The sequence below is a fragment of the Saccostrea cucullata genome, unplaced genomic scaffold, assembly GCF_032062105.1.
Source record: "Saccostrea cucullata isolate Sc308-1 unplaced genomic scaffold, CSIRO_AGI_Scuc_v1 ctg1331, whole genome shotgun sequence".
Taxonomy (NCBI): Eukaryota; Metazoa; Mollusca; class Bivalvia; order Ostreida; family Ostreidae; genus Saccostrea; species Saccostrea cuccullata.
The window spans coordinates 62,416-87,966 of NW_026940045.1; the positions used below are offsets into that span (position 1 = coordinate 62,416).

General features: G+C 31.4%; 1 protein-coding gene and 1 long non-coding RNA gene across 4 annotated transcripts; one reads left to right on the forward strand and one right to left on the reverse strand.

Moving 5' to 3' along the window:
• Positions 1 to 32: 32 nt before the first annotated feature.
• On the reverse strand, positions 33 to 25,301 carry LOC134254662 (uncharacterized). Of its 2 annotated transcripts, none has more exons than XM_062737199.1 (11): positions 25,165 to 25,301; positions 24,129 to 24,259; positions 11,763 to 11,786; positions 5,841 to 5,876; positions 5,437 to 5,485; positions 3,930 to 3,971; positions 3,225 to 3,799; positions 2,404 to 2,775; positions 2,090 to 2,122; positions 543 to 629; positions 33 to 286 (listed from the first exon to the last, which is right to left on the reverse strand). In XM_062737199.1, exons 2-11 carry the CDS (start codon positions 24,255 to 24,257, stop codon positions 83 to 85), a joined length of 1,551 nt encoding a protein of 516 aa, XP_062593183.1. In that variant the 5' UTR covers positions 24,258 to 24,259; positions 25,165 to 25,301; the 3' UTR covers positions 33 to 82. The 2 variants fall into 2 exon arrangements, with proteins under 2 accessions (XP_062593183.1, XP_062593182.1); XM_062737198.1 differs by having other exon boundaries at positions 33 to 295.
• Positions 16,603 to 21,492, forward strand: LOC134254663 (uncharacterized). Of its 2 annotated transcripts, XR_009989355.1 has the most exons (7): positions 16,603 to 17,299; positions 17,611 to 17,746; positions 18,040 to 18,092; positions 18,303 to 18,409; positions 18,584 to 18,667; positions 19,128 to 19,222; positions 19,569 to 21,492. It is a non-coding gene; the product is annotated as an uncharacterized LOC134254663 (long non-coding RNA). The 2 variants fall into 2 exon arrangements; XR_009989354.1 differs by having other exon boundaries at positions 16,603 to 17,746.
• Positions 25,302 to 25,551: the final 250 nt, after the last annotated feature.

The following is a 25,551-nucleotide window of genomic DNA, read 5'->3' on the forward strand; positions in this document are numbered from 1 at the left end:
TGCTTTAATATGAAAAGTCTAATATCTGCTTCACTTGTGATTAAGAAGATAGATTTTATTTCATTTGCAATTTGGCAATTCCTTAAACAGTAAATGCTAGTACCCCGAATTTGTCGCCAGTCTTAGAACTTTGGTCACGACTTGACTCGTTAAAAGGGCTGTTGCTTCGCGCCATGTTTAGATCAACATTTTCTTCATTCATCCGTATATTTTGTTCACCAGTCGTTTTCAGGGTATCTAATCCATAGTTGTATGTGAATAATGGATTGTTTTCCTTTGATGTTTCCTGAGTTTTCTGTCAAGAAAGTAATTATCAAAACTTTATAACAAAAAAGAACAGTCAAACCAACCAAAAAAAACCCTCTTTTAGTAGGAGTTTGTAATATTTTTATCTATTGACTGTCAAATAATTCTTATAGTTAAATTTAAATTCATATGTTTACATCCATAATTGTTGTCAATTGTATCTAAGAGTGTGGTACAAGCATCAAAAATATAGAAAGTTAGCTTAAGACACTCGGCCAAAGAGCTACAACGCTCACCTTAGTAACTATGGCGGTGTAGTTCTTCACCGGATATGTCCTCTTGTAATCTATAATGTGGTCCATCCTTTCCTCATATCGATCATTCTTTTAAAAATTTAGAATCAACATTAAACTAGGGTTTTTTTCCACATAGATTTCAGATTTAATGGTCCATTGGTTTTTGAGAAGATATTTGAAGGTGTTTTTCTGATGAATTGCAATGTATTTAGATTATCTATTGTGGCCCCAAATCTTCCCGTTGAGGGCATGGATGACAATTTAGAATCAAAACTATCTGAAGATGCCTCTATATAAGTTTCAGTACTGTGATTCTTAAAAAGATTTGTAGAGATTTTTAAAAAATATATATTTAATGTAAAATTAAAAATTCTCAATTGTGAACCATCCTTTCTACGTGAAAACTATTTTTACAAATTGTATTTAAATTTACACTGCCCAAGAAAGTTTAGTCAATGGCCAGATTTAAACCGTTTAGTCCGATCCCAATCGCGAAAAATATATTTGTTTTTCTTCTTTAAAAAATAATTGTCCATAAGTTGTTTCAACTTTTTTTTTTAATCATATCCATAAAGTCTTTTTCTTGTTGATATCGCGTGAAATCACCTTCGAAAAATTAAATTTATCGCTTACATCTCATGAAGAACAAACTCGAACATTTTCTTTTCACGACAAAGTACTGTAAATCGACAACATTTAATTTAAGCCATCGTTGCTAAAATTCCTAAAAAAATATTTACAAATATATTATTTTCCATATAAAAACATCCATATATATACAGTGGACCTTCAGATATCCGGACGCCAGATATCCGGATGCTTCAGTATCCGGACGATTTTCCATCGGAACGAAATTTTTAAATGCTGTGTTGTCTTGTTTAATTGGTGATTCAGATATCCGGATGCTTCACATATCCGGACAAATGGACTGGGAACCAAAGCGTCCGGATAAATGAGGGTCCACTGTATATGTATATGTGTATATATATATATATATATATATATATATATATATATATATATATATATATATATATATATATATATATATATATATATATATATATATATATATATATATATATATATATATATATATATATATATATATATATATATATGGATGTTTCGGATTAAGCGGCTTTGACGTTTAGTATTCTTTGTTAAAGTGGGTCAAACTATAAGGTCATGGTGAAGATGTCACACTGGTCTTTTCAAAAGGAATACAACATAATAGACAAAACCTCTTTCAATCAAAGGTTATGGGAAAGACTATAGTTTTCCCAGTAAAACAGAGTCATTCAAAAAAGGTCAAATGTTAAGTTGAAGGATACCTAGGTCGGAAGGCAGACTGAATTACAAAAGCAATGGTTTCTAGCTACATATGTGCAAAATATCGAAACCATACATCTTACAGTTCTTGACATATATAGGTATTGCTTGAAGGACAGAAATTCGGAAACCGGGTAAAGTGAACCCCCTACTACCGCTCTGTTCTGCAGTCTACTCACAAATCGCTTGTAAATAAAATATTTAATCATTCTTACTGTACTTATTGTCTCCATTCTTTTTCTTTTCCTCTGTAAAATAAAACAATATTGTTTATTTCAAGCATATGTAAAAAACAGTTTTATTTCAAGCATACGTATCAAAATATTTCACAATGTACAAAAAAAAAACTTTTCGCACACTTGAGATAACAGAAAATTAATATTTTTCTTTTTATTTCATGCAAAAGGTTCTGATGAATTATATGGACATTTGAAATGTTTTGCGATGGTAAACGTAATTTCTTCAGTCCATTCTTTTAAATGAAAATATCTAGCTCGTTGGTGATCGTGTAAAAATTATTTGCAAGTACCTGCGAATGATCTGGAACTTCAACACGTTGAATCTCGGTAAAATGATCACTTGAACTGCTCGAACCTGCTGATTCCTCAAAATCAGATTTACACTCTTCTTTACTCTTCAATAAATTCCAGGAAAGGTTTTTTTCTCTTGCCTCTGAAATCAGCAGTCCTGATCCATTTGGCTCACTCTCATGTGTTTTCCAATCTTTTTCATCGTCTCCCTTGGTCTCTAAAACATATGTTTGGAGCTTGAATAATTTCGAGGAAATATTTTCTCTCCTTGCTTCTGCAATGAGCTGCTCTGGCCCATTTGTTTTACTCTCTTGTTTTTTCCAATCTTTGCCATCGGTTTCCTTGGTCTCTAAAACACCTCCATGGGCCTTCTAAACAAATTTAAAGATTGTTTGTACTAAATGTTGAACATTACTTAAATAATTTACTGTAAATGGAAACATTAAGAGGTTTGATTCAATTTTGTATCACTTTTTCAAAAACGAAATCTATATGCTAAGAAAGTTAAAAGCAATATTTCACATAAAAATATTTATAAAAATCACATCTTCATTAGACAATGTACGCCATCAGACTTAATTGGATTTTCCAAAGCAAATTCAAATGTTATCATTCTTTATTCAAATTACTTCACATTAGTAATCGTTTTAATCGAAAATACTTTGTGAATGATTGTTATGTTTGAAAATGTGTATTGTTTTATATAGTGAGGTTCCAAAATTCGAAAAAAAATCAGTTTCATTCATTAGCGTCCATGTAAAAAGCTGACTCAAAATAAATAAGAATATAATTTTTTATTTATTGTTATAATAACACATACCTTCAAAATGTTTACGCACATGATCAATACTTCTCCTGATGGGTCATCTACATCCTCAGAGTAACTTTTTAACAATGGAGCCAGATTTTTCTCGAGCATCCAACAATTTAATGCTTTTTTACTTTCTGCGACCTCAAGTTTTTCATGTAGGTTGGTGTAGTGACTCAGTAGAGCTTCCCACTCAGATGATAAAGGCACGGGCTTTTGGTTCTTTAGGAGATATATCATCTTGTTGAATATCTTATCTTCTCTAGATTTGAGATTTGAGATGTTCCCAAACTTTATTTCTGGTTGGTACTCATCCCATCCAGGTGGATTTTTGCTATATGGTTTTGATGGCATTTCTTCGCCATAAGCTTTGTAGATCAATTCCAGTAGTATTGTCTGGACGGATCTTCGGAATTCGCGTAGAATTTCAGATCTTCTCTTTCCAGGAGTGGTTTTATTTGGTCCTGGATTCTGTTCCACATCTCCACATGTCCATAGCACAAGTAACAGCGCTTTGTCCGTCCAAAGTAAAAAATATCGTTTTTTGCTCCGAGAGGAAATAACCATCGACAGGAAGTTTGATAATACTACAATTCACAGAAAAACAAAACAGTTCAGCATTGACGTATTTAAATAGCAATTTGCAAAATGCCTTTACATATTGTTATATTTGTCGATGATTGCATAAATCAATCTCATTTCTTCTTCTTAACTTACATAAAATAACAGTGAGGAACATCACCATTATGTTTTCACGAGCTACAAAAAAATGAATTCATAGGATGAAGGAGCTTGCAATACAGAATAGGGATCAATTAAAGATATTCACAGATATGAAGATATGGGTTACATAATATCCAAAAAATTCTATTTATAATTTAATCATCTTTAAATAACTGATTTAGAACAAACAAAATAAAGAAAATCTTAAATCTGAATCTTCTTTTCCTTCAGCGATTTGTTGTTAAGTTACTCAATTAAACTTGCGTTTGTTCTTCAAATTTATAGTGTTCCCATACCAGTATTACTATGACAGTTTTCATTAGGCAGCAAACAGTGAATCGAATTTAACATTTCCAGTTGGAAATCTTAGTAAACGATGGATATAGAACACATTACAAAATAAGATACATTTACAGTAACAGAAGTTTCAACCTTTAGCAAAACTATAACCTGACTGGTTTTCTTTAGCAAAAAGGGATAAAGGTAGCACTTGAAATTTAAAGAATGGCAACAGCAATAACAAGAATAATGATTCTTGATTATACCTCTCTAAATCAAGATTGATAATACTATTAATTTGTCAAAAATAGAGTAGACATGACATTTTGAAGGATTTTTATACATTTATGAAAATAATAATTATCATGGAAACACTTCAACAAAATCAAAAACTTATATACAGAATAAGGTTTAATATAGTCTACTTGTACACCAACTTAAATTGAAATCGAAAAAAAAACAGTATAAAGGAGTACCATTTTGATTGAACAGTGGGATACAAATCCTTACTTCGCGACTCTAGAGCAGACACTCTAAACTACGCCTCGCGTGTGACTGTAATAGTTTGAAAGATTTTGAAAAGAATTTCACAAACTTTAATATAGTAATGGTGAAAAATGGCAAACAAAAAAAACATAATCCGATATAAGAATAATCTTTCTTAGTATAGCTTTCTACCAAGTTATATCGAAATCAACCCAAAACTGTAGTAGCTTTCAAAGACATTTTTGTTTTTAGTTACCAGAGAACATCATTCATTGAGATAAAAAAAAATGCATAGCATCATGTATCTTGGTGAATTATTACCAAATTATACTGAAGTCGGACGAAAACTGTAGAATGAGTCACATTTTGAAAAAAATACCTACAGACAAACATACAGATTGAAATAAATGCAGACAAACGACGAACACCTTCATATCGCATCAACTTTTCTAAATGAGGAGCGGGCGTACTCTCCAATAATAGATGATAATCAAATTAATTTTGTAAATTGATAAAACAATATACAATGTCTTTAATTGTCAAATACTTCTTTTTCGTATAGTTAAAAAAAATAGGAAATCAAAATAACAAGACAAAAACAGTTTTATTTCTATTGTCTACATGTAACTACTGTTATCATAATTGTGAGACGAAAAAATATCATTCACTGAAAAGCTTTTTTCTGATCAATCATTGAACACAAAACACCTTTACTTGTGAAATCAAACAAGCTTACCTAATGGTTCTACATTTTCTTCCTCTGCAAGAAATTCCTTCATGTAATTCTGAAGCGAAAAAAATTGTGTCAAATATTATTTTTTTCACATTCACATTATTTAAAAAAAAGGCTTTTGTTTCATTCTCTATTGTTTTTAAACAACTTAAATGAGGCTACTTTGAATCTCTTGAATGAAAGACACACAAAATAATAATAATAACAAAACTTCATTACAGAATCCGATGTAAAGATAAAGATACAAATATAGGCTTAAAAAAATTCTAAGTAAGTCATTCTATTTCTAAACACAAGGAAAATTAAAAAGAGTAAAAAAAAAATCCTTTCCTTATCTGATATCAGAATTGTTTTCAAAAAATGTATACAATATTTTTCCGATTTGCTACAGTTTAGAATATACGTACAGAAAGAATGTTTTTTTCTCCTAGGATTTCACATACCTTAATGAATAAAAATCAAAACATTCAGCGTCTTTAAAAACAGTCTTTACTTGAATAACATGTTTCAATTTCATTAAAAATCGATATTTTAAAGTTCAAATATTCACGAAAATGGACGTCCTTCTCAAATTGAAAATAAAGCTTTAAATAGCATCACAGAATATAAATTACTTCATACTTACATGTAACTACTAAGTAATACTTTTTTAAAGAGATTTGCAACCATTAGCTTTGTTTCTTAACATGTGACTTTAAAGATAAGAATACCATTTCACGTACATTAGCTTGAATAATTAAATAAACATGCATTAAAATGATACTGTGTTATGCATACAGTGCATTGATGACTCTTTGTCTTTTCAGTTAAGAAGTAAATGGAAAGGAATGGACTTTGATGTTAATTAAGGCATGATAATATTTATGTGAATTCTTAAAGAATGCAGTATATGATCTTACATATAATACAGTGTCAGGGCCTCCATCGTTTGAAATTTTACTGTGTTGCAGAGTTTACGAAAAGCACCAAAATATCGATCGTGGTATTTTCGCGATCAACTTTGCAACATTATAATTACCGAAGAATACATGCACATACTTTAAAAAAAAATCAGTTATTCTTTATATAAATGGTATGTCGTACATATTGATAAAATAAAAGCACATGTTCTGAAAAGCAGATGTAATTCTGGCCGATTTACGATTTTTAAAGTAAATTTACTGTGATTTTTATGTCAGTTTTCTTGATCAAATTAGCGAATTGCACAAAAAAGAAACTTCAGAATAGTAAAATGCTTGTAAGAGTTTCCTGAAAATTTAAAACAATTTATTTACATCAATTACATGGTGCGATGTTATGTTTAATTTACAGTGCCTACATAATTCTAGAGCCGTGACTTTACAGAAAAGACATAATTATTGAAAGATTTTTATTTAAATAATGCAATGTATTTTTATTGCAACTACCAATCAACCATTTCATGAATGTGAAAACAAATTAGCTGTCTTTGTTCCTTCATCTAGATACCTTTTAGAATAGAAAGACGGTAGAATTGTTTGATTAATCATGTTTCAGATAGAGATAATTTATGTGGTTCGATTTTCTGATTATCACAGATCTTACTGTGTCGGAATTTGTTTTAGTTTGTCGCACGCATAAAATTTGAATCGTTACTGTGTAGGAAAAAATGTTACTGCGTCGGAACCGACACAGTAAAACAGCTCGTGGAGAATCCTGCAGTGAGAATTAAATTCGCTCAGATACATTAGATTAAATGATTATTGATAATATAAACATCATCTCTAAAACTGAATGGAGTTTTGTCTATGACCCAATTATATCTCACAGTGTTTTCACAATCATTTAGAAAACTGACAATTTATTCAATGTTTAATAAGGATAAACTGCTACAAAATAAAATCTTATATGACCCATATCTTTTTTTGTTGTTTTGTAGGGCGAGAGAGTGACAACCCAAAATTAGTATGGCAATAGCTCTCATTTTTTGTAACTTTAATTGCAATAAATAAAGTTATAAATGAACCAATTTACGCACTTATGATAATAGTTGTACAATGTTAAACTTTATTTAAATCGAAATATTTTAACGTATAATATTGGAAAACTACCATCTTATTTTATAAATTGTTATACACGCTGAGCCTGATAACTCTTGAATATTTGTTGACACATAGTATTACATTGTATTTAAATAACCCTGTCGTAAGCCTGACTACATATATTGATAAATTATGTTGATTTGTTTCCAAACATTATGAAAGAAGAAGGTTGATCTTATCAGCATCATTTGGTCTATTCACGACTGATATAATGTGATACATGCATCACTGTCAGAAACATACAAATTTTAATAATTTCGGTAGTATGAAACGCCAATCTATTTAGTTTCAAGAAGGATATGGAGATAACGAACAGTATTTAATCTTAAAGTTCATCCATAAAACAAAACAAAATAGGAGCAGAACAATCACGGACCTCCGAAACAGGTGCCATGGAGGAGTGAGCATCCCCTGCTGACCGGTCACATCCGCCCTGTGCTCCTTGTCATGATCAGGAAATAACGGAAAAACCCGTCGTCAATTCAGTGTATAAATAATGTACTAATATAGTATGAAAAACGTCGGTCAGCATTTGTCCCAATGATAAATTGTATTTGCCGACAAGGTCATTGTATCGACCATAGAACTTACGAAATGATGACGTTAAACAAGTCTGCTGATATTCTTGTTTCATCAACTTGCTTGTCAATAATTAACCTTTTTTTAGAAAATGTTCATACGTTGAGCATGCTCTTGCGTTTCGAATCTACTGATATATATATATATATACCCGAGCATACCCGATAGACAGGACGCATTTCATAGCGGTCCGGATTTCTTTCTTTAATTATAGTGTTCTTAAAAATTTCCAATTCAACATGTAACTAAGTTTGTAAATATATAGTGTTTAGTATTTTAGTAGTAGTGCTAGTTGTTTTTGTTTTTGTTTTTCCTTTGTTCTTATGACCTTTTAACTTTATTCTTTGTCCTGAGGAAGGGACAGGGCGTCCCGAAAATTTGACAATTTTTATTGTTCTTGTCGTTGGTCATTTTATTGCTTTATATAAATTTCCATCCGTGACCTTGTATCTACTTGGTAGATCCGACATATAGGATATACAGTGTTGTTGGTTTTTTAGTGCTTTATATATATATATATATATATATATATATATATATATATATATATATATATATATATATATATATATATATATATATATATATATAGACGCTGGTGATGTAGGTATATTGCTGCATAAGTGAGGGAAGTTGACGCTAGAAGAGTTAAAGTCATTACGTTATTCATATAGCTTGGTTGTTAGATTACTATTAACGTCTTTTTCAAGTAAAATATCCAAGTATGAAGCAGAAGTGTCGGACTCTGTGGTATCTTTTATCTCAAGCTCACCATGATATATCATATCGACGTAGAAATGGAAATATCCATTGGTGATTAACAATACGTCGTCGATATATCTTAATGTCGAGTTGAAGGCCAAAGCAAGTGTTATCTTCTTTTCACGCATAAGATTTTGTACATATTCTGCTTCATATGAATATAAAAATAGGTCTGCAAATAACGGAGTGCAATTGATACCTATTGGAATTGCAATACATTGTTGGAATACCTGGTCTTCAAAAACCACATAGATTTGGTCAATCAGAAACCCAAGCATCTCTTTGATGTCAGTAGGAAAAGCCACCGAAAAAAGAGGCTTATAACGTCAGTTAGTTAATTTAATACCTAGAAGCAAAGAAGAAGATGTTCAAAGATTTAATGCATTTTCACTATATAATCAATAGAGCCCCGCCCTAACACAAATCTGAAAGAGGCACTCTTGCTCATCATAACTATGTGCTTAGTTAGTTTATTTAATACCTAGAAGCAGAGAAGAAGATTTTCAAAGATTAAATGCATTTTCACTATATAATCAATAGAGCCCCGCACTAACACCAGAACCCCTCACCCTGGGGCCATAAAATTCACAAATCTGGAAAAGGCACTCTTGCTCATTATAACTATGTACTTAGTTACAGTAGTTTATTTAATACCCAGTAGCAGAGAAGAAGATTTTCAAAGAAATCATGCATTTTCACTATATAATCAATAGAGCCCCGCCCTTAAACTAGAACCCCTGACCCTTGGGCAATAAAATTCACAAATCTGGAAGAAGCACTCTTGCTCATCATAACTATGTACTTAGTTAGCTTATTTAATACCCAGAAGCAGAAAAGAAGATTTTCAAAGATTAAATGCATTTTCACTATATAATCAATAGAGCCCCGCCCTAACACCAAAACCCCTGACCCTGGAGCCATAAAATTCACAAATCTGGAAAAGGCACTCTTGCTCATCATAACTATGTACTTAGTTAGTTTATTTAATACCTAGGAGCAGAGAGATTTTCAAAGAAATCATGCATTTTCACTATATGATCAATATAGCCCCGCACTAACACCAGAACCCCTGACCCTGGGGCCATGAATTTCACAATTTCGGTAGAGGACTCAATGCTCATTACATTCATGCCAACAGTTTGCCTGCTTGATGTCCAGGGGTAAAGAAGAAGATTTTTAAAGATTGCAATAATTTAAGTGATTTTGGCCCCACCCCTCAGGCCCCAGGGGGGCGGGGACCAACAAATTCACAATTTTTGTTCCCCTTCAGCCATAGATGCTTTATACAAAATTTGGTTGAAATTGGTTCAGTGGTTTCAGAGAAGAAGCTGAAAATGTTCAAATGTTAACACACGACGCACGACGACGGAAGAAAACGGATAGCAATAGGTGACCTAAGTTACTCAGGTGACTTTAAAATTCAGGCTGTTAATTGTTTCTGCATACTTTGTAGTTTTTGAAAAGTGCTGCTGCTTTGAATAGAATTCGCGTTTTTATAATTAAATTTTTAAGTAAATAGGCCAATGTCGAAATATGTTTGACTTTTACCAAATATTTTATGTAATTATAAAATCAAGCCCTCGATTTGAAGAAAGCAGCAGCACTTTTCAAGTTAAGGAAAATATCCTTTATCTATATTCAAAATATGGATAAGATCTGTGTAGTGTATGCCCTTGCGAAAGTACGATTTTATGAGATATCTCGATGTTAAATATACAAAACCTGTAAATAAAAAACTCGACATAAATAATAAAATACATGCTCTTGATAGTTAATGAATAATCGCACAAAACAAAGGATATACATTGGTATTAATTGACTATTTTAAACCTGTAAATAATATTCCGTTTCATTATAAAACGCATTTTTCATTGTTACAAAAATCCCCACTCTGTCTCTTGCGTCGCATGAATTACGTCATTTTTTCCAAAATGACGTCATATTTACAAGTTCATGGCGATCAGTGCTTTGTTTATAACCAGCAATATGGGATTTAACTAGCAACTTTTTTTAATGCATTGATAAGTTGTATTGTTGTTTATTATGCTAATACAGGTAAAAGTTGCAAATTATTTCAATTTCAGGTATTATGAGAAATACATTAAAGTCATATTTTTGTGAGACGTCACAGTAAACTATTCCCGTATAAATTAGATTCTACCCCCCTTTTCAAGCCTTAACAATCATGCGTGTTTCATACTTGGATATTTTACTCGAAAAAGACATTAATTGTAATATAACAGCCAAGCTAAGTAATAGGCGTGATAACTTTAAATTTTCTATCGTCAACTTCCATTACTTAGGCAACAATACACCTTCATCACCTGTGTAAAGAGTTTATATACCTCAGTTGATTCAATACCCAAGAGCATGTTCTACGTATGAACACTTTTTAAAACGCAAGTTGATGAAACTAGAATATCATCAGTCTTGTTTGAAGTCATCATTTCGCAAATTCTATGGTCGATTCGATTACCTTGACAGCAAATACAATATATCATTGAGTCAAATGCTGACTGACGTTTTTTTATTGCAAATGTTAGACCAATATTTGTTCACTGAATTGAGGACGTGTTCTTCCGTTATTTTCCGATCACAAAGAGGAGCACATGGTGGGTGTAACTAATCGGCTCGGGATGCTCACTCCTCCATGGCACATGATCCCACTTCTTATGGTTAGGAGGTCCGTGTTTTCTCTGCTCCTGTTTTGTATCGTTTTATGGACTTTGGATCTTGAACACTGTTCGTTATATCCATATGTTTCATTTGTTGTAAATTCACTACATTAGAAATCCTCTTTAAAATACCAATATTAAAACAAACCACTTTGTAGGATGTAATCAATTATATATTCTTGATAATCAACAGGAAAAAAACTAAGTTTGAGACTTCTTCCTTTGCTTAGAGTGGCATTTTATTGAATCTTACCTCTCGACTCCGATGTTCTCCAAACTAGAAAAAAAATGAAAAGAATAAAAAATACGAAGATTTCAACACATTGTTGTACGTTATTAAGTCTGGAAGTCCATTGAAAATAAACCATTATTACAAATGTAGGTCAATACGCATTATATTTAGAAGTTGCACTGATATTCTCTCACACTCAATGTCCTATCATCGTAAACGTCCATGTATAACTTCTTTCAAGCTTTCTGGTATCATTGACATCTATTTTTATACACTGTAATAAAACGGAATTCCTAATTTTATTTACCTTTTATTGGTCATTTGCAAAATTATTTTGTTAAAACACGATTGCACACACAAGTACTCTGAAGATGACATCAAAAAAATGCTTGAGTTTCTGATTGACAATATCTATGTGCACGTGGAGACCATGTATTCCAGCAATCTATTGAAATTCCCATGGGAAAACTTGTGCTCCGTTATAAGCAGGCCTATTTTTAGATTCAGATGAAGCAGAATTTGTGCAAAATCTTATGCGTGAAAACAAGAAAACCCTTGCTGTGGCCCTCAATTCGATATTTAGATATATTAACGGCGTATTTCAATTAGCAATTGTAGTTTCCATTCCTACGTCGATAGCATATATCCTTGTGAACTTGAAATAAAAAATACCACAGAGTCTGAAACATCTGTTTTATACTTGGATATTTTACTTGAAAAAGACGTTAATGGTAATCTAACAACCAAGCTATATGATAATAAAACATGATGATTTTACATTTTATATCGTCAGCTTCCCTTACTAATGTAGCGATATATCTTCATTATCTGCATACGGAGTGCATATATCTCAGTTGATGGGATGCTCTAAGTATGAATTATTTCTAAAACGAGGTAAATTATTGACAAAAAAAGTTGATGAAACAAGAATATCAGCAGTCTCGTTTAAAGGCAATGACTTTGCAAGCAAATACAATTCATCATTGAGTCAAATGCTGACTGTCGTTTTTCATACTAATTGTTAGACTATTATTTATACACTAAATTGAGGATGGATTTTTCCGTTATGTCCCGATCCTGACAAGGAGCACGCGGCGGGTGTGACCAGTCAGCAGGCGATGCTCACTCCTCCATGGCACATGATCCCACATCTAATGTTTCGGAGATCTGTGTTTGTTCTGCTCCTAATTTGTATTGTTTTATGGATTATGAGATTGAATACTGTTCGCTATTTCCATATCCTTCTTTGAAAGATTCTGTTGATTGATTGAATGCAGGTTGTTTTACCCCCCGTTTAAATTTTTTCACGTAAATGAAGACTAATTCAATTGGGGTCTCGTTTTATAATGTCTCATAAGAAAGATTTTAAACTTTGACTGTAAGTAAGTAACCAAGTAACAGTAAAAAAATATTAACTGATAGAATTTTTTTTAAAAAATCCGTAGGGTAGAAATATTAGAATAGGCCTCGTTAATTCTTATTAAAAAAAAAATGGTGCTTAAATGTCATACAAAACAATGACCTGAGCATTTTCTGTTGTATACGGAAATGAATATGAACAATATTGATAAGCCTGATATTACATTTTGGATTTTGTACGCTAGTTGGAGGCAGCAGAGTCGATCAAAGTTTTACTTGACTGCGAAGATGATCTTCAATTAGCAGCACTCAATTCCCTTAGTTTGCTTATGACGTCAGTAAGACCCACTCGGTACATTCCGTACCAATATTTATATAGCCGATCATGTCTTATGCAGCGTAATTTTAAGAAATATCAATGTTTTGACTAAAATTTTGCAAAAGAATATGATTTCCAAACAAGATAGTGTTTGTTTTTTAACCTCCTGTTGCATGTTTGCAAGATTTTAGCATGTTTTATCCGTGTAATTTATTGTCAACCTTCTACACTTCAATCTAATGAGAGAGAGAGAGAGAGAGAGAGAGAGAGAGAGAGAGAGAGAGAGAGAGAGAGAGAGAGAGAACAACAGTGTCCAAAGAGAGTAGAACTTTTGTACTCGAGTAATGTATAAATATAGAAACTGTTGAATGAAGGATATGGAAATAACGAACAGTATTCAATCTCAACGTCCATTAAACAAATATACAAAATAAGAGCAGAGCAAACACGGACCCCCGAAACATCAGAGGTGGGATCAGGTGCCATGGAGGAGTGAGCATCCCCTGCTGACCGGTCCCACCCGCCGTGTGCTCGTTGTCATAATCAGGATATAACGGAAAAAATCCGTGGTCGATTCAGTGTATAAATAATGGACTAACAATTGGTATGAAAAACGTCAGTCAGCATTTCATTCAATGATAAATTGTATTTGCTGACAAGGTCATTGTATCGACCATAGAATTTACGAAATGATGACTTCAAACGAGACCTCTGATATTCTTGTTTCATCAACTTGCTTGTCAATAATTTACCTCGTTTAAGAAATTGTTCATACGTAGAGCATGCTCTTGCATATCGAATCAACTGAGATATAAATACTCCGTATGCAGGTGATGAAGGTATATTGCTGCATAAGTAAGGGAAGTTGACGATAGAAAAGTTAAAGTCATCACGTTTATCATATAGCTTGGTTGTTAGATTACCATTAGTGTCTTTTTCAAGTAAAATATCCAAGTATGAAGCAGAAGTGTCGGACTCTGTGGTATCTTTTATTTCAAGCTCACCAGGATATATCGTGTCGACGTAGGAATGGAAATTATCATTATTAATAGACAATACGTCGTCGATATATCTAAATGTCGAGTTGAAGGCCACAGCAAGTGTTTTCTTCTTTTCACGTAAAAGATTTTGCATAAATTCTGCTTCATATGAATATAAAAATAAGTCTGCTAATAACGGAGCGCAATTTGTACCCATGGGAATTCCAATAGATTGTTGGAATACCTGGTCTCCAAAAACCACATAGATATTGTCAATCAGAAACTCAAGCATCTTCTTGATGTCAACTTCAGAGTACTTATGTGTGCAATCAGAATCTGTTTTAACAAAATAATTTTTCAAATGACCAATGACGAGGTAAGTAAACTTACGAGTTCCATTTTTGTTGAAGAAGCAGCTGTCAATGATATCAAAAAGCCTGGATTTTAATTTGTCGTGGGGAATTGTTGTGTATAAAGTTGAAAAGTCGTAAGTTTTTATGCTGTTGATTTTTGTAAAGTCTTGTGATTTCAAATTGTCCAAAAGTTCTTTAGAATTTTTTAGCATCCAGTATTTAGTAGAATAGCATTGACATTTGAATTAAGTTCTAACACAAAACAAGATGTTTTTGTGAAACACTTATGCCCCCGTATGGCAACATAGCAAAGATTAAACTTTTCTTATATTCAAATTCAATTAATTGGTACCAAAAGTAATGTATTCTCACTGAAAAACAATCGAGAAATTTGAAAGTAGGCCAATTTTAAAGTTTTTTCAATAAGTACAAAAATCTTCAAGGTCAATGTCAAAAGGTCAAGGTAATTGGTATCCAACGAAAGGTCTTACCACATAGAATACTTATGAAGAGTGTGGAAGCTCTAGCCCTAACCGCTCAGAAGTTATATGACCAGGTTAATTTTTTTAAAAATAGGTCAAAATCAAAGGTCAAAGTCAAGGGGTCAAACGTCTTTGTTATTAAGTGAAAGGTCTTGTCACAAGGATTAAATACACCTAACCATTTATAAGTAATGGTCAAGGTTTGCTTTTTTTAAAGTAGGTCAAACTCAAAGGTATAGGTAAAAGGATCAAAGTACTTGGTATTCAATGAAGGGTCGTATCATTAGGATTACATATATGTATATAAGTATGAAATCCATATCCCTTACTACTAAAAAAATATGGCTAAGGTTAAAGTTTTTTTACAGGTACAAACATCTACAAGGTTAAGGTCAGAGGTCAACGTTGTTGGTTTCCAATTAAAGGTCTTGCAACATATAATACATATGTGAATTATAAATGTCCTGGTACCTACTGTTCAAAAGATATGGCCAAAGTAAAAGTTTGAAATTTTCATTTAAAGTAGGTCAAACTCCAAGGTCAAGGTCAAAAATTCAAATTTGGTGGTACCCAAAGAAAGGTCTTGTCACAAGGAATACACATGTGAAATATGATATATGATATATGACTCCACGAAATCAAAAGTTATGGGCACGGTTAAAATTTCTGCGGACAAACATACAAACAGACAGACAAAGAGAGAGAAGGACGGACACGACGAAAAATATATACCCTCAAACTTCGTTTACGGGGGCATAAAAATGATTTGTTAATGTTCCAATTAAATTTTTTAAGCACGATCAGATTATAAGCACTGTCTATAATTATATCATATACTCGATCGGTAGCAGTTGCATATATATGTAAAGCTGTTTCGATTGAAAGCGGTGTGTGAGAGTAAAACTAACCCGTGTGTAAAAGTTCCAACTCCCCGCTGATTATCATTCGGAAGTATCATGGAATTACATGGAAGTATTTGGAAGCATTCGGAATTCCAAATACTTCCATGTCATTCGGAAAATTGTATTTGAAAAATCTTAACTCAATTTGGAATCTACTTGGAACCATTTGGAAGTGCAGAGATTTAACTTAGCCTGTATATTTAATGAGTAGATGACTAGATGTAATGCTATCTCGCAGATTTTGAAATCAGGTGGTTCAAACCTAAAATAGCTGTAAACATTGTTGCATCCGAGTTGCATCATAATCACGTTGAAGGGATTATAAATCTTCTGTGTAGTAATCCAAAGGATATAAATGGTTACATTTTTTAAGTGTGTGACCCTTCCATGAGTGGTATATTCAGTTTCCCTAGGATAAACAATAAGACCAGCGGACAGTTTCAAATTAAACACTGCATGAAAAGTCGCGTTTAATATAATTTAATCAATTCGTTTACTCCAGTAAATTCCTTGTTTTGAATTTAATTCATGTATAACGGTACATTTTACATGAGATATATTGTGATATAATTAACTACAGTTTTCAAATAAGTATAATCATATTTAATGCAAAATACGTCGAGAATAATATAGTTTAATTAAGAAGATTATACGTTTCGTTTAAGAATATCGACATGTAAAAGTAAATATGCTTATACTTAAAGTTTAAGTATATTTTTGGTATAAAGATATGTCATAAATAATTCTTTATACTTAATGTAAACTTATGTTGAAACATATTTGAAAAATAATATTGAGGCACCCTATTTATTTTAATTTATTCATTTCTCATTTTTAATTATTTAACCCTTATGTAGATTTTTCAAAATTGTGGAATATAACTTTGTTTTTTCCCTATCGACTACTACTGTAGTACAATTACATCGGGATCGAAGTCGGGCTCGAAAAGCAATTAATTTAAAAACAACACACCGCGCCGAAATTCAATTTTTTGGAATGTTCCTAGCAGCCATGTTGAACTTCATCATGATGTTGTATGGGACAAAGGGGCGAAAGAGAGTTACACGAAAAGAAGAAACATGATAAACTTTGGATGGAATTTCTGTTTTAACAGAAGGTGAAGACAATTACGACCCTGTATAGCGGTAGGAACAAGTTACAATGTACGAAATTTTATCATGTGTCCTTGAATGAATAATTGCTTCTGCTACTGATAATATTACTGTTCTGGGCACTACACATAAAATGCCTGGCAGTAAAAACGTTTGGACAAGCGCTATTTAAATTTTGTAATTATTATTTAACACTTTTAAACATCTCTCATAATTAATAAAGATGGATTTTAACCAGAATTTCCTCGTTTGGGATTGGTTCCAGAATTTTAGTGTTCCTCTATTCAGCATTTACAGAGTATGTTGTACAATGTAATAAAATATATATTTATTTCTTAATGCATACTCAAAATCATATTCAGCACTAGCGGATTGTGCGACTGCCTGAGACGATTCCCCACAGCGCCGGCTATGTGGACAGCTTGTGAAATAGCGGATTGTGCGACTGCCTGAGGTGATTCCCCACAGCGCCGGCTATGTGGACAGCTTGTGAAAATGGTGAGAACCATGCAGCTCTAATTTTCAATTAACACAAATAGCCTAACAATGTTTTTATTAACTTGTATCTTTTAGCATAAGACTATAAAAACACTGCAATAACTTGAAATGCTATATATACCAAGTAAACAAGACAAAGTTTAGGCCTATATTCTTAATTCCTTATCCTAAAAATACAAAAAGCAATGGATTCTGAGCTATGCATAAGTTTTCTTATGTTAAATACTTAAGCATGATTATTTAAAATAGCTATCATATTCTATGATGCACAATTATGCATGCATTATTTACAGGAATCTAAATGATCACAAGAAATGACAAAAGCAGTATGAAGATTAACACAAAGGTAAGATTTCTTAAATTTTCTGATAAGATCAATAAAATCACATGAATTGATTTTTTTAGCTCACCTGAGCCATTTTAAGACCAGAGCGAGTTTTCTGATCTGTGTCTGGTATTCGTCTGTCATCTATAAACTTTTCAAATTTTTATTACATTCATCAGAATTAATCCTAGTTTGAACAAAAAAACATGCAAGATACATCTGTTCTTTCAGATATTGAGCCAGAAAAGTTTGAAGTGCTATGGGAATGATCAACATTGAACTTGCTGAGCCTTCCTTCTGAAAGTGACTTAACCAGATATTTGGCTACCCAGTATGAGGTACGAACTAATCATTTGTTGTACAACTTATTGTGTATGAGATTGCCACCATTTAAGGATTTTATTGTATGAATCTTATCTTCTTGCTCTAATCATAAATACATCTGTTTGTATATTTTTTCTACGAAATGCCATATCTGTTTTTAATTGTTCATATTTTTTTTTATTCAACAGCATCTTTCTGCTAAATTGAATAAAATGTCGTGGAGGAACACGAAGAAAAGGGATGCGCATCTCAACATATTCAAGGTCAAGCAGGTAAAATACATTCGTTAATTGCCAAAAAAAAATGACAAAAAGTCACCAATCCCCAATTTACATGTACATGTACTTCCACAAAATCTGTGGCTTGCTGGGGTGAAACTATAGATATGTATGTCTTTATATGTTAAATGCTGTAAATGCTATTCTTTGCATTTTCGTAAACTTTGTAAATCTTCAAATCCCATGTGCTCGGACTACGGTACCATTATGTATGTTTCATGTCATATTTTGTCGTCTTATAAATTTGATCTATACATATCTATATGTTTTTTTTATGTAATTCACTTAACTAAATGACACATAGAATCTTTTTCATTGTGTAAAATGCTATTTTCTTGCTTTAGTCATGTTAGTCATAAGTACACCCTGTTTGTATATTTTTTCTCCTTTTTTATATATTCTTTGTACGGAGAGCCATACCTGTTATTAATTTTTCATATTTTGTTTGTTACAGCTTTTTACCTTATTCATTGTATCTTGCTGCTGAATGAAAGAATTTTTGTGGAGAAACAGACAAAAGTGCACTTCAACATGTTCAAGGTCAAGCAGGTAAAAATAGTGGTAAAATGCTCAAAAAAGAAGATGGCAAAAAAATCATTAGTCCCCAATTTACATGTATATCAACACTAGCTTCAACTGTAGCTCACTGGCCTGAAATTATAGCTAAGTATCTGTCTTTATTACCCAGACTTGAAAAAATGGCATAGTCTTTTGTGGTCTTCTGTAAATTTTTAATTACTTAAAATTGAGCTGTGTTTCCTCTAGGTCAATTGATAATTTTACAAACAACTCAGATTTTATGTACTATTTAATATATGCAATTGCATAAATCCAGAAGCACACATATAATATGTATGTATAGGCAAATGGGTATTTATTTTTATGTTTGTTGTAGAAATTAGGAGCTAGATGTGCTTCTCCAGAGCTGAAAACTTCTTGGCAAGAAGAGAAGAAAAAGCAGGAAGAAGCAGATTTAAATATTGATTGCGTCTTCATAGTACAAAAAATGATTCTTGTGATGATACTATCTATGAAATTAGAAAACTGACGTGGCGTTCTAATGATTGTGAGAAAGTCTTCAATGAACAGGACACCAAAAGTGCCACTCTCAAATCAAAGCACTCTAAAAGGCAGAGCATAAGAAGAACTAGGACAAATAAAGAATCTAAAAGAGTCAAACCTATGGATGTAGTAATTGAACAGAGATGGGCTATTAGAGATGAAAAATATCTGAGTTGCTACTGTTTTGCACAAATTTGATGCTTTTTTTAAACTTATTTTTAATTGACACATTCAATGTTAGATAAGAAAAATATACCTAGTGTTGCAATTTTTTGACAGTGAAAGTTTTCAATGATGCTTGATTATAGATTAAAACTGTTATGGTTTTTTTTTATTGTTTAAACATTTATTGATTTATTGTGTAGTATGCAATCACATACACTTTTATCTTGATTTATATATTACATATATGTACAAGTCTGACTTGAATATAAGTGCATGGACATTATTGTGGAAAAAAAAGAAGACAATCAAGGGTAGTCTGAAAAAGTTTTGCTGGCAGTAAGTTGCAGATCTTGATACCCAAGTAAGAGAAAGGTGGTGTCTCTGACCGATCCTTTTGCTGTTGCTTGTGGGCGAGTGAGGCTTCTCTGTCAGTGGCTTAGTGAGTCATAGATGTAAAAAATAGAATAGGCAAATGAGGTAGAGACATTTCTGAGTAAAAAAGGGGTGAATTGTGATTTTAATAAATATTTCAATTATTATTGCAAGAGTAATGAGAATTGCAAGAGTAAAATATTGATTTGTTTCCTTCCATTTGAAGTAAGAGAGCTTATGACGAGAATCTTTTCCATTAAAATGGAATTGTAATTAAGGCTTAAAAAAATTTGTTAAGATACTTGTACATATGTTTATACAGGACTTTAATATGTGCATGTTTCAGAGCTCATCCTTGATATTTTAAGGCAAAGTTAAAAATATCACTATTAAAATGTCTGGCATTCCAATGTAAAGTTGATTTAATGAGGATATGTTAATTAAGTTACAATCATCAAGCAATATACCTAGCAGTTGGAACAGAAATGGGCTACATGTATTGGAAACAAATTTAAGCTGCTTTGTGTAGTTGTGATACTTTTTCCTTAATTTGAATTGACATAACCAAATGATATAAAAGATTTTTTTTGGTTATTGTATTTTTCACAGTGAATAATTAGTGCATGGACATCTATTGTGGAAATACTTGGGGAACAATAAAAGGGTGGTCTGAAAGAGCTTTGCTGGCAGTAAGTTGCAGATCTTGATACCCAAGTAAGAGAAAGGTGGTGTCTCTGACCGATCCTTTTGCTGTTGCGTGTGGGCGAGTGAGGCTTCTCTGTCAGTGGCTTAGTGTGTCTTATTAAATGTACATGTAAAAAGAATGGACAACTTTTATTGGCAACTTTTATTCTTTTTATGCAAAGTATGATATAATATTTTTGTGGGAAATTGAAAAGCCATTTACAACCCATGCAGCAGTTTTAATAGGGTCAGTTTCAGTCACAGATTTTGCAGTCTTTTGGAGTCCAGAATGACTTCATTTTTGACCTGTTGTGTTCTGATTTAATGCAGATTTGAATTTTACACACAATTCTATTCTTAAATTAAATTATTTATAATTACTTCAGTTTATTACTTACTACTAGTATGTAAAAATTTACTCCATTATAATTGAGCTACAATCATGATTGTAATTTTTTTAAATTTTGACATTTAGGCATAAATTTGAAATATCTTGTACTTTTTAGAACTCATTATTTGTACACCATTGAGATAACATCTAATAAAATTGAATGAGAAATGAATTTGTGTATGATTGTAAAATACTTGCCAAAAACTAACAACTATAAACCATACAAATTATTGATGGAATAAATATAATAATATGCAATAATATAATGATATTAAATTTCATCAAAAACAACCTTAAATCTTAATGATATGGGAAGGTTTAATCCGTACATTTTCATCACATATACAAGAGATTTAATATTAGTTTATGAAAGAATAATATTTGAACGTATTAGTAAGTTTACAATTTCCCGTATATAACTTAATTTTTGGAAGTATTATAAAGTAAAGTGTAAATTTAACAAAAAATAATGAGGTAAAGATCTACGTTAAATTTCATTAAACGAACAAATTTAATATGACCATAAAACTTTATTTTATTGGCATGTTTAATAATAATTATACGTTTTGTATATTAGAGGTATAATATTTGTTTACGGCAGACTTAAATCCGAACGTATAAGTAGGTTTACAATTTTCCAAACTTTATTAAATTTGTTCTTTTAATTTTTCATTAAACTCGTATTAAATGCTAATTATTTTCTAACATTTACGATCCCACAATATGTTATATTATGCATTTAAACATTAAATAATCGCAGCATTTAAATCGCATTTAAGGTAAAATTAAACCCGACTTTTCATGCAGTGAAAGATTCCTGAAACTGTGTGAAAAGTGCATTTCAATATTTTGGGAATTATGTACAAAAAAGAATCTCTGAATAGTTGTTGAAAATAAAGTGTTCAAAATCCTACAAGCTTTAATGTAAAAACCATAAAAAGGGCCTGGGTACTCAAATTAGGGGCCATAAAGGGCCAAAAGTCTTCAATCAATAACTCTTTATCAGTTAATATTTTGTTATACATTTCTGAAGCAAATATTTTTATCTGAACAATCTACGACTGCATATTATGATTTTTATGTCAAATGGTACATAATTAAGGGTCACAAGGGACCAGAGTGCTAAATCTTTGACGCTTATTAATATCTCAAAAGTTGGAAATATTTTGATAAGTTATGTTGAACACAAGATGTTCAAAATAATGTTCTGATAAAAATGCAACCTTGAACTTTCGCTAAACGTCCCCATTAAGGAGTTGAAGGGTTGACCCCAAACGTATTCGGTTTGCAAATAAATCGAAATCGATAAACAATCTCTGGAACTTCTTGAACAAAACGTGTTTGAAAGCAGGAGAACTTTAAGATGAGTTGAAGGGAAAAAAGGGCTGGCCAATCATATAAGTTGTCAGGAAGAGCGAGAATTCGAATTTATGATTATGTAACGTTCAATATTTGAAAAAAAAAACATAACGGCATAACCGTTTTTCTTAACAATATAATCATATAATCATTGTAAAAAATCTCAATCAAAATCTCATCTCACGTAATCAAGAATCGGATGGAAGACCCACTCGTTGCTCGCACATAGATCTCATCTAGTTACATTTATTAATAATTTTACCTATCCCTTTTAATATGAGATACTTTTTAGATGGTATTCTTCACCATGATGGTTCATACTTTAGATAAAAATACTATTGAAAACAGTTTCACCCAAGTAATAAGCAAATATCATGATTTTTTTTATGACCGAACGAAATATGTATAAAAAATGACGTATATAGTACACATAGAATAAACATAATTAGTAATAGATATGTTTTTTTAAATATAAGAACCTTTTAAAAGTTATTGTTCTTCCAAATGGTTATTAAAAAATCAATGCTTTTAGAAACAACTTTACCAAACTTATTGGTGCATATCAGTATAAGACCAGTCTCCACATTATTGATTTGCGGTAAACATTGTTTACAATTTTCTGATGTTTCTTTTGGGTTTAAAATGGGACAAACAAACTGTATTGTTTATTTGACAAATCTTGAGAGAGGATGAAAAACTACAAATTACAGAAGCACAATAAAAATATTGACAAAATATCAATATCGAGATCAATATACTAAATTAAATTTGTAAATTTAACATGTAAGCTAAGCAGGGCTATGCCTGATGCAGACTAAAATCGCGCGTTCTTACAAAACATTGTGATCGCAAAATTCAGTTTCTGTCTAAAGATAAATACTATTGCACACACTTGGCAGTATGGCATAATTAAGAAAATTACTGTGTTTACATGAACATGTGAAAAATTCATATTATTGACATTATCAAGAAAATAGCGTAAGAAACGTCAAACTGAGTTGTGCAAATTGTATAAAAAAGTATTTACATTTATAATGTTCATAATATATTACCTTTGCATTGCTTTAACTTTTAAGATATTCTGAATCGTCTTTTTTATTAACGTTTGACCTTCCTCACAGTAATAAGAAAAATAAGCTCTTAGTGGTGTCCATGAATTTTGAGGACGACTCCGCATAATCATTTAATCAGTATTTTAGATTTATTTATGAAACATGTAGACATTTTAATTTAGTGCAACATTATATCCATAATTTCTAATTGATGACTCCTGCTTAGACATCGTTATCGTACAGAATATGTTAAGATAGAATAATCAATTAATTGCTGCATGCAGTATTTTTCCCCTTTTACATATTAAAAAAGGTGTTAATTATTGTTTCTTGTTGTTCATTTAAAACATTTCAAATAATATAGTCTTACCCATGACTCAGTTCTGATTGGACCTGTACTAATAATTATACAATGAACAAGTATTCTACTGAAAGTTTGATCTTTCATTCCATCTTCTGCCATTCTGTAAAGTTCTTGTCCTTTGAACTCTGTTGTCATGCCTGTAAATATTGAAACTATCAAAATGCTCTAAAAAATAAAACAATCTTAAAATATAGATGGGTACATGAAGGTATTTCTCAGCAAAAGTACATCTTTAAACTTGAGACATCTACAACAAATGCCAACAGTTGATATAAAACACATCAGCCAACATACTTTAAGTTGCATTTGCTAACAAGGTCATATGTTGCTTTTCAGATTTTGCATTCTTTACCTTTTCTCATTAACATCAAATGCTAAAAGAGACAAAGCTTATTTTAAACAATAGAAGTGAGAACTTTTAAAAATAATATCATACATATATACATGTATGATATACAATCTTTATTAAGAAGCTTTAAATTCTTCTTCATCGGAATTTATTTTTTATTGTCAGAAATTTTAATATATATACATAAATTACTAATCAATCAGCAATCAGTTATGTTGTTTGATACAATAATTCAACTAGTTATCCCTGCTTTTAAGGTTATTTCATGTTTGATAACTAAGCTTAATAAGAAAACGGTAAAATATCCAATGAGTTTAAAAATAAACACAATGGAAAACACAAGTTGTGTAAAACGAAAGTAAAAAAGATTATGATAAATAAAGGGTATAGCACATTTTGGTTTTGTTTTTTCCCAAAAGTTCCTTATTTCCTTTCCAATAAAAAAAAAAGGAATCAATAATACACCGTATATTAGAGCTAAGTAAACTTGATAAATAGTTAATAACACATATAACAATGAAGACAGTTTATGCAGAGAACAAAGATAATACTAAAATAAAATTTAGGAATAGATTTTAACACATATAATGCATATCATCTAATATTATTATATAACAAACCTTTCTTATCAGTTATCAAATCTTTTTAATTCAAATGTTGAATAGTTAACTGGAGAAAACAAAACATACTCACCTTTACATGTGAACTGTATATCTCTATTGTGAGAATCGCAAGCAAACGTGATTTTATACCAGCATATTTGCCTTACGGCACATTTAATGAAAAAAAATAAAGGCCTAGAAAATATCTGACGACGTTCCTAAAAATAGAAATGCCTATGTGTTTAACGAAAACATTGCCGTACGGCAAACAATATATATAAGGAAGGAAAATCCATATCCTATTTATGGAACTGAATACATGTGCTAACATCACTTTTCTTTAAAAAATTTTCACGATTCTCTTTTTTTCCAATCTTAAACAGCATTTCATGTTCAATATCATAGGCACTTGTTTCGGAAATAAATTTTTATCCTATAGTATAATGATAACACTCCAGAATAAACTCAGTACCCCCCT

Excerpts from the sequence above, each read along its gene's own strand:
- LOC134254662 (XM_062737198.1), bottom strand. The coding sequence starts at position 24,257 with ATGACAACAGAGTTCAAAGGACAAGAACTTTACAGAATGGCAGAAGAT. Across the intron at positions 2,776-3,224 it reads TGTGCGTAAACATTTTGAAG|AAGGCCCATGGAGGTGTTTT; the intron begins GTATGTGTTATT and ends AAATTTGTTTAG. Across the intron at positions 296-542 it reads ACACCGCCATAGTTACTAAG|AAAACTCAGGAAACATCAAA; the intron begins GTGAGCGTTGTA and ends CTTTCTTGACAG.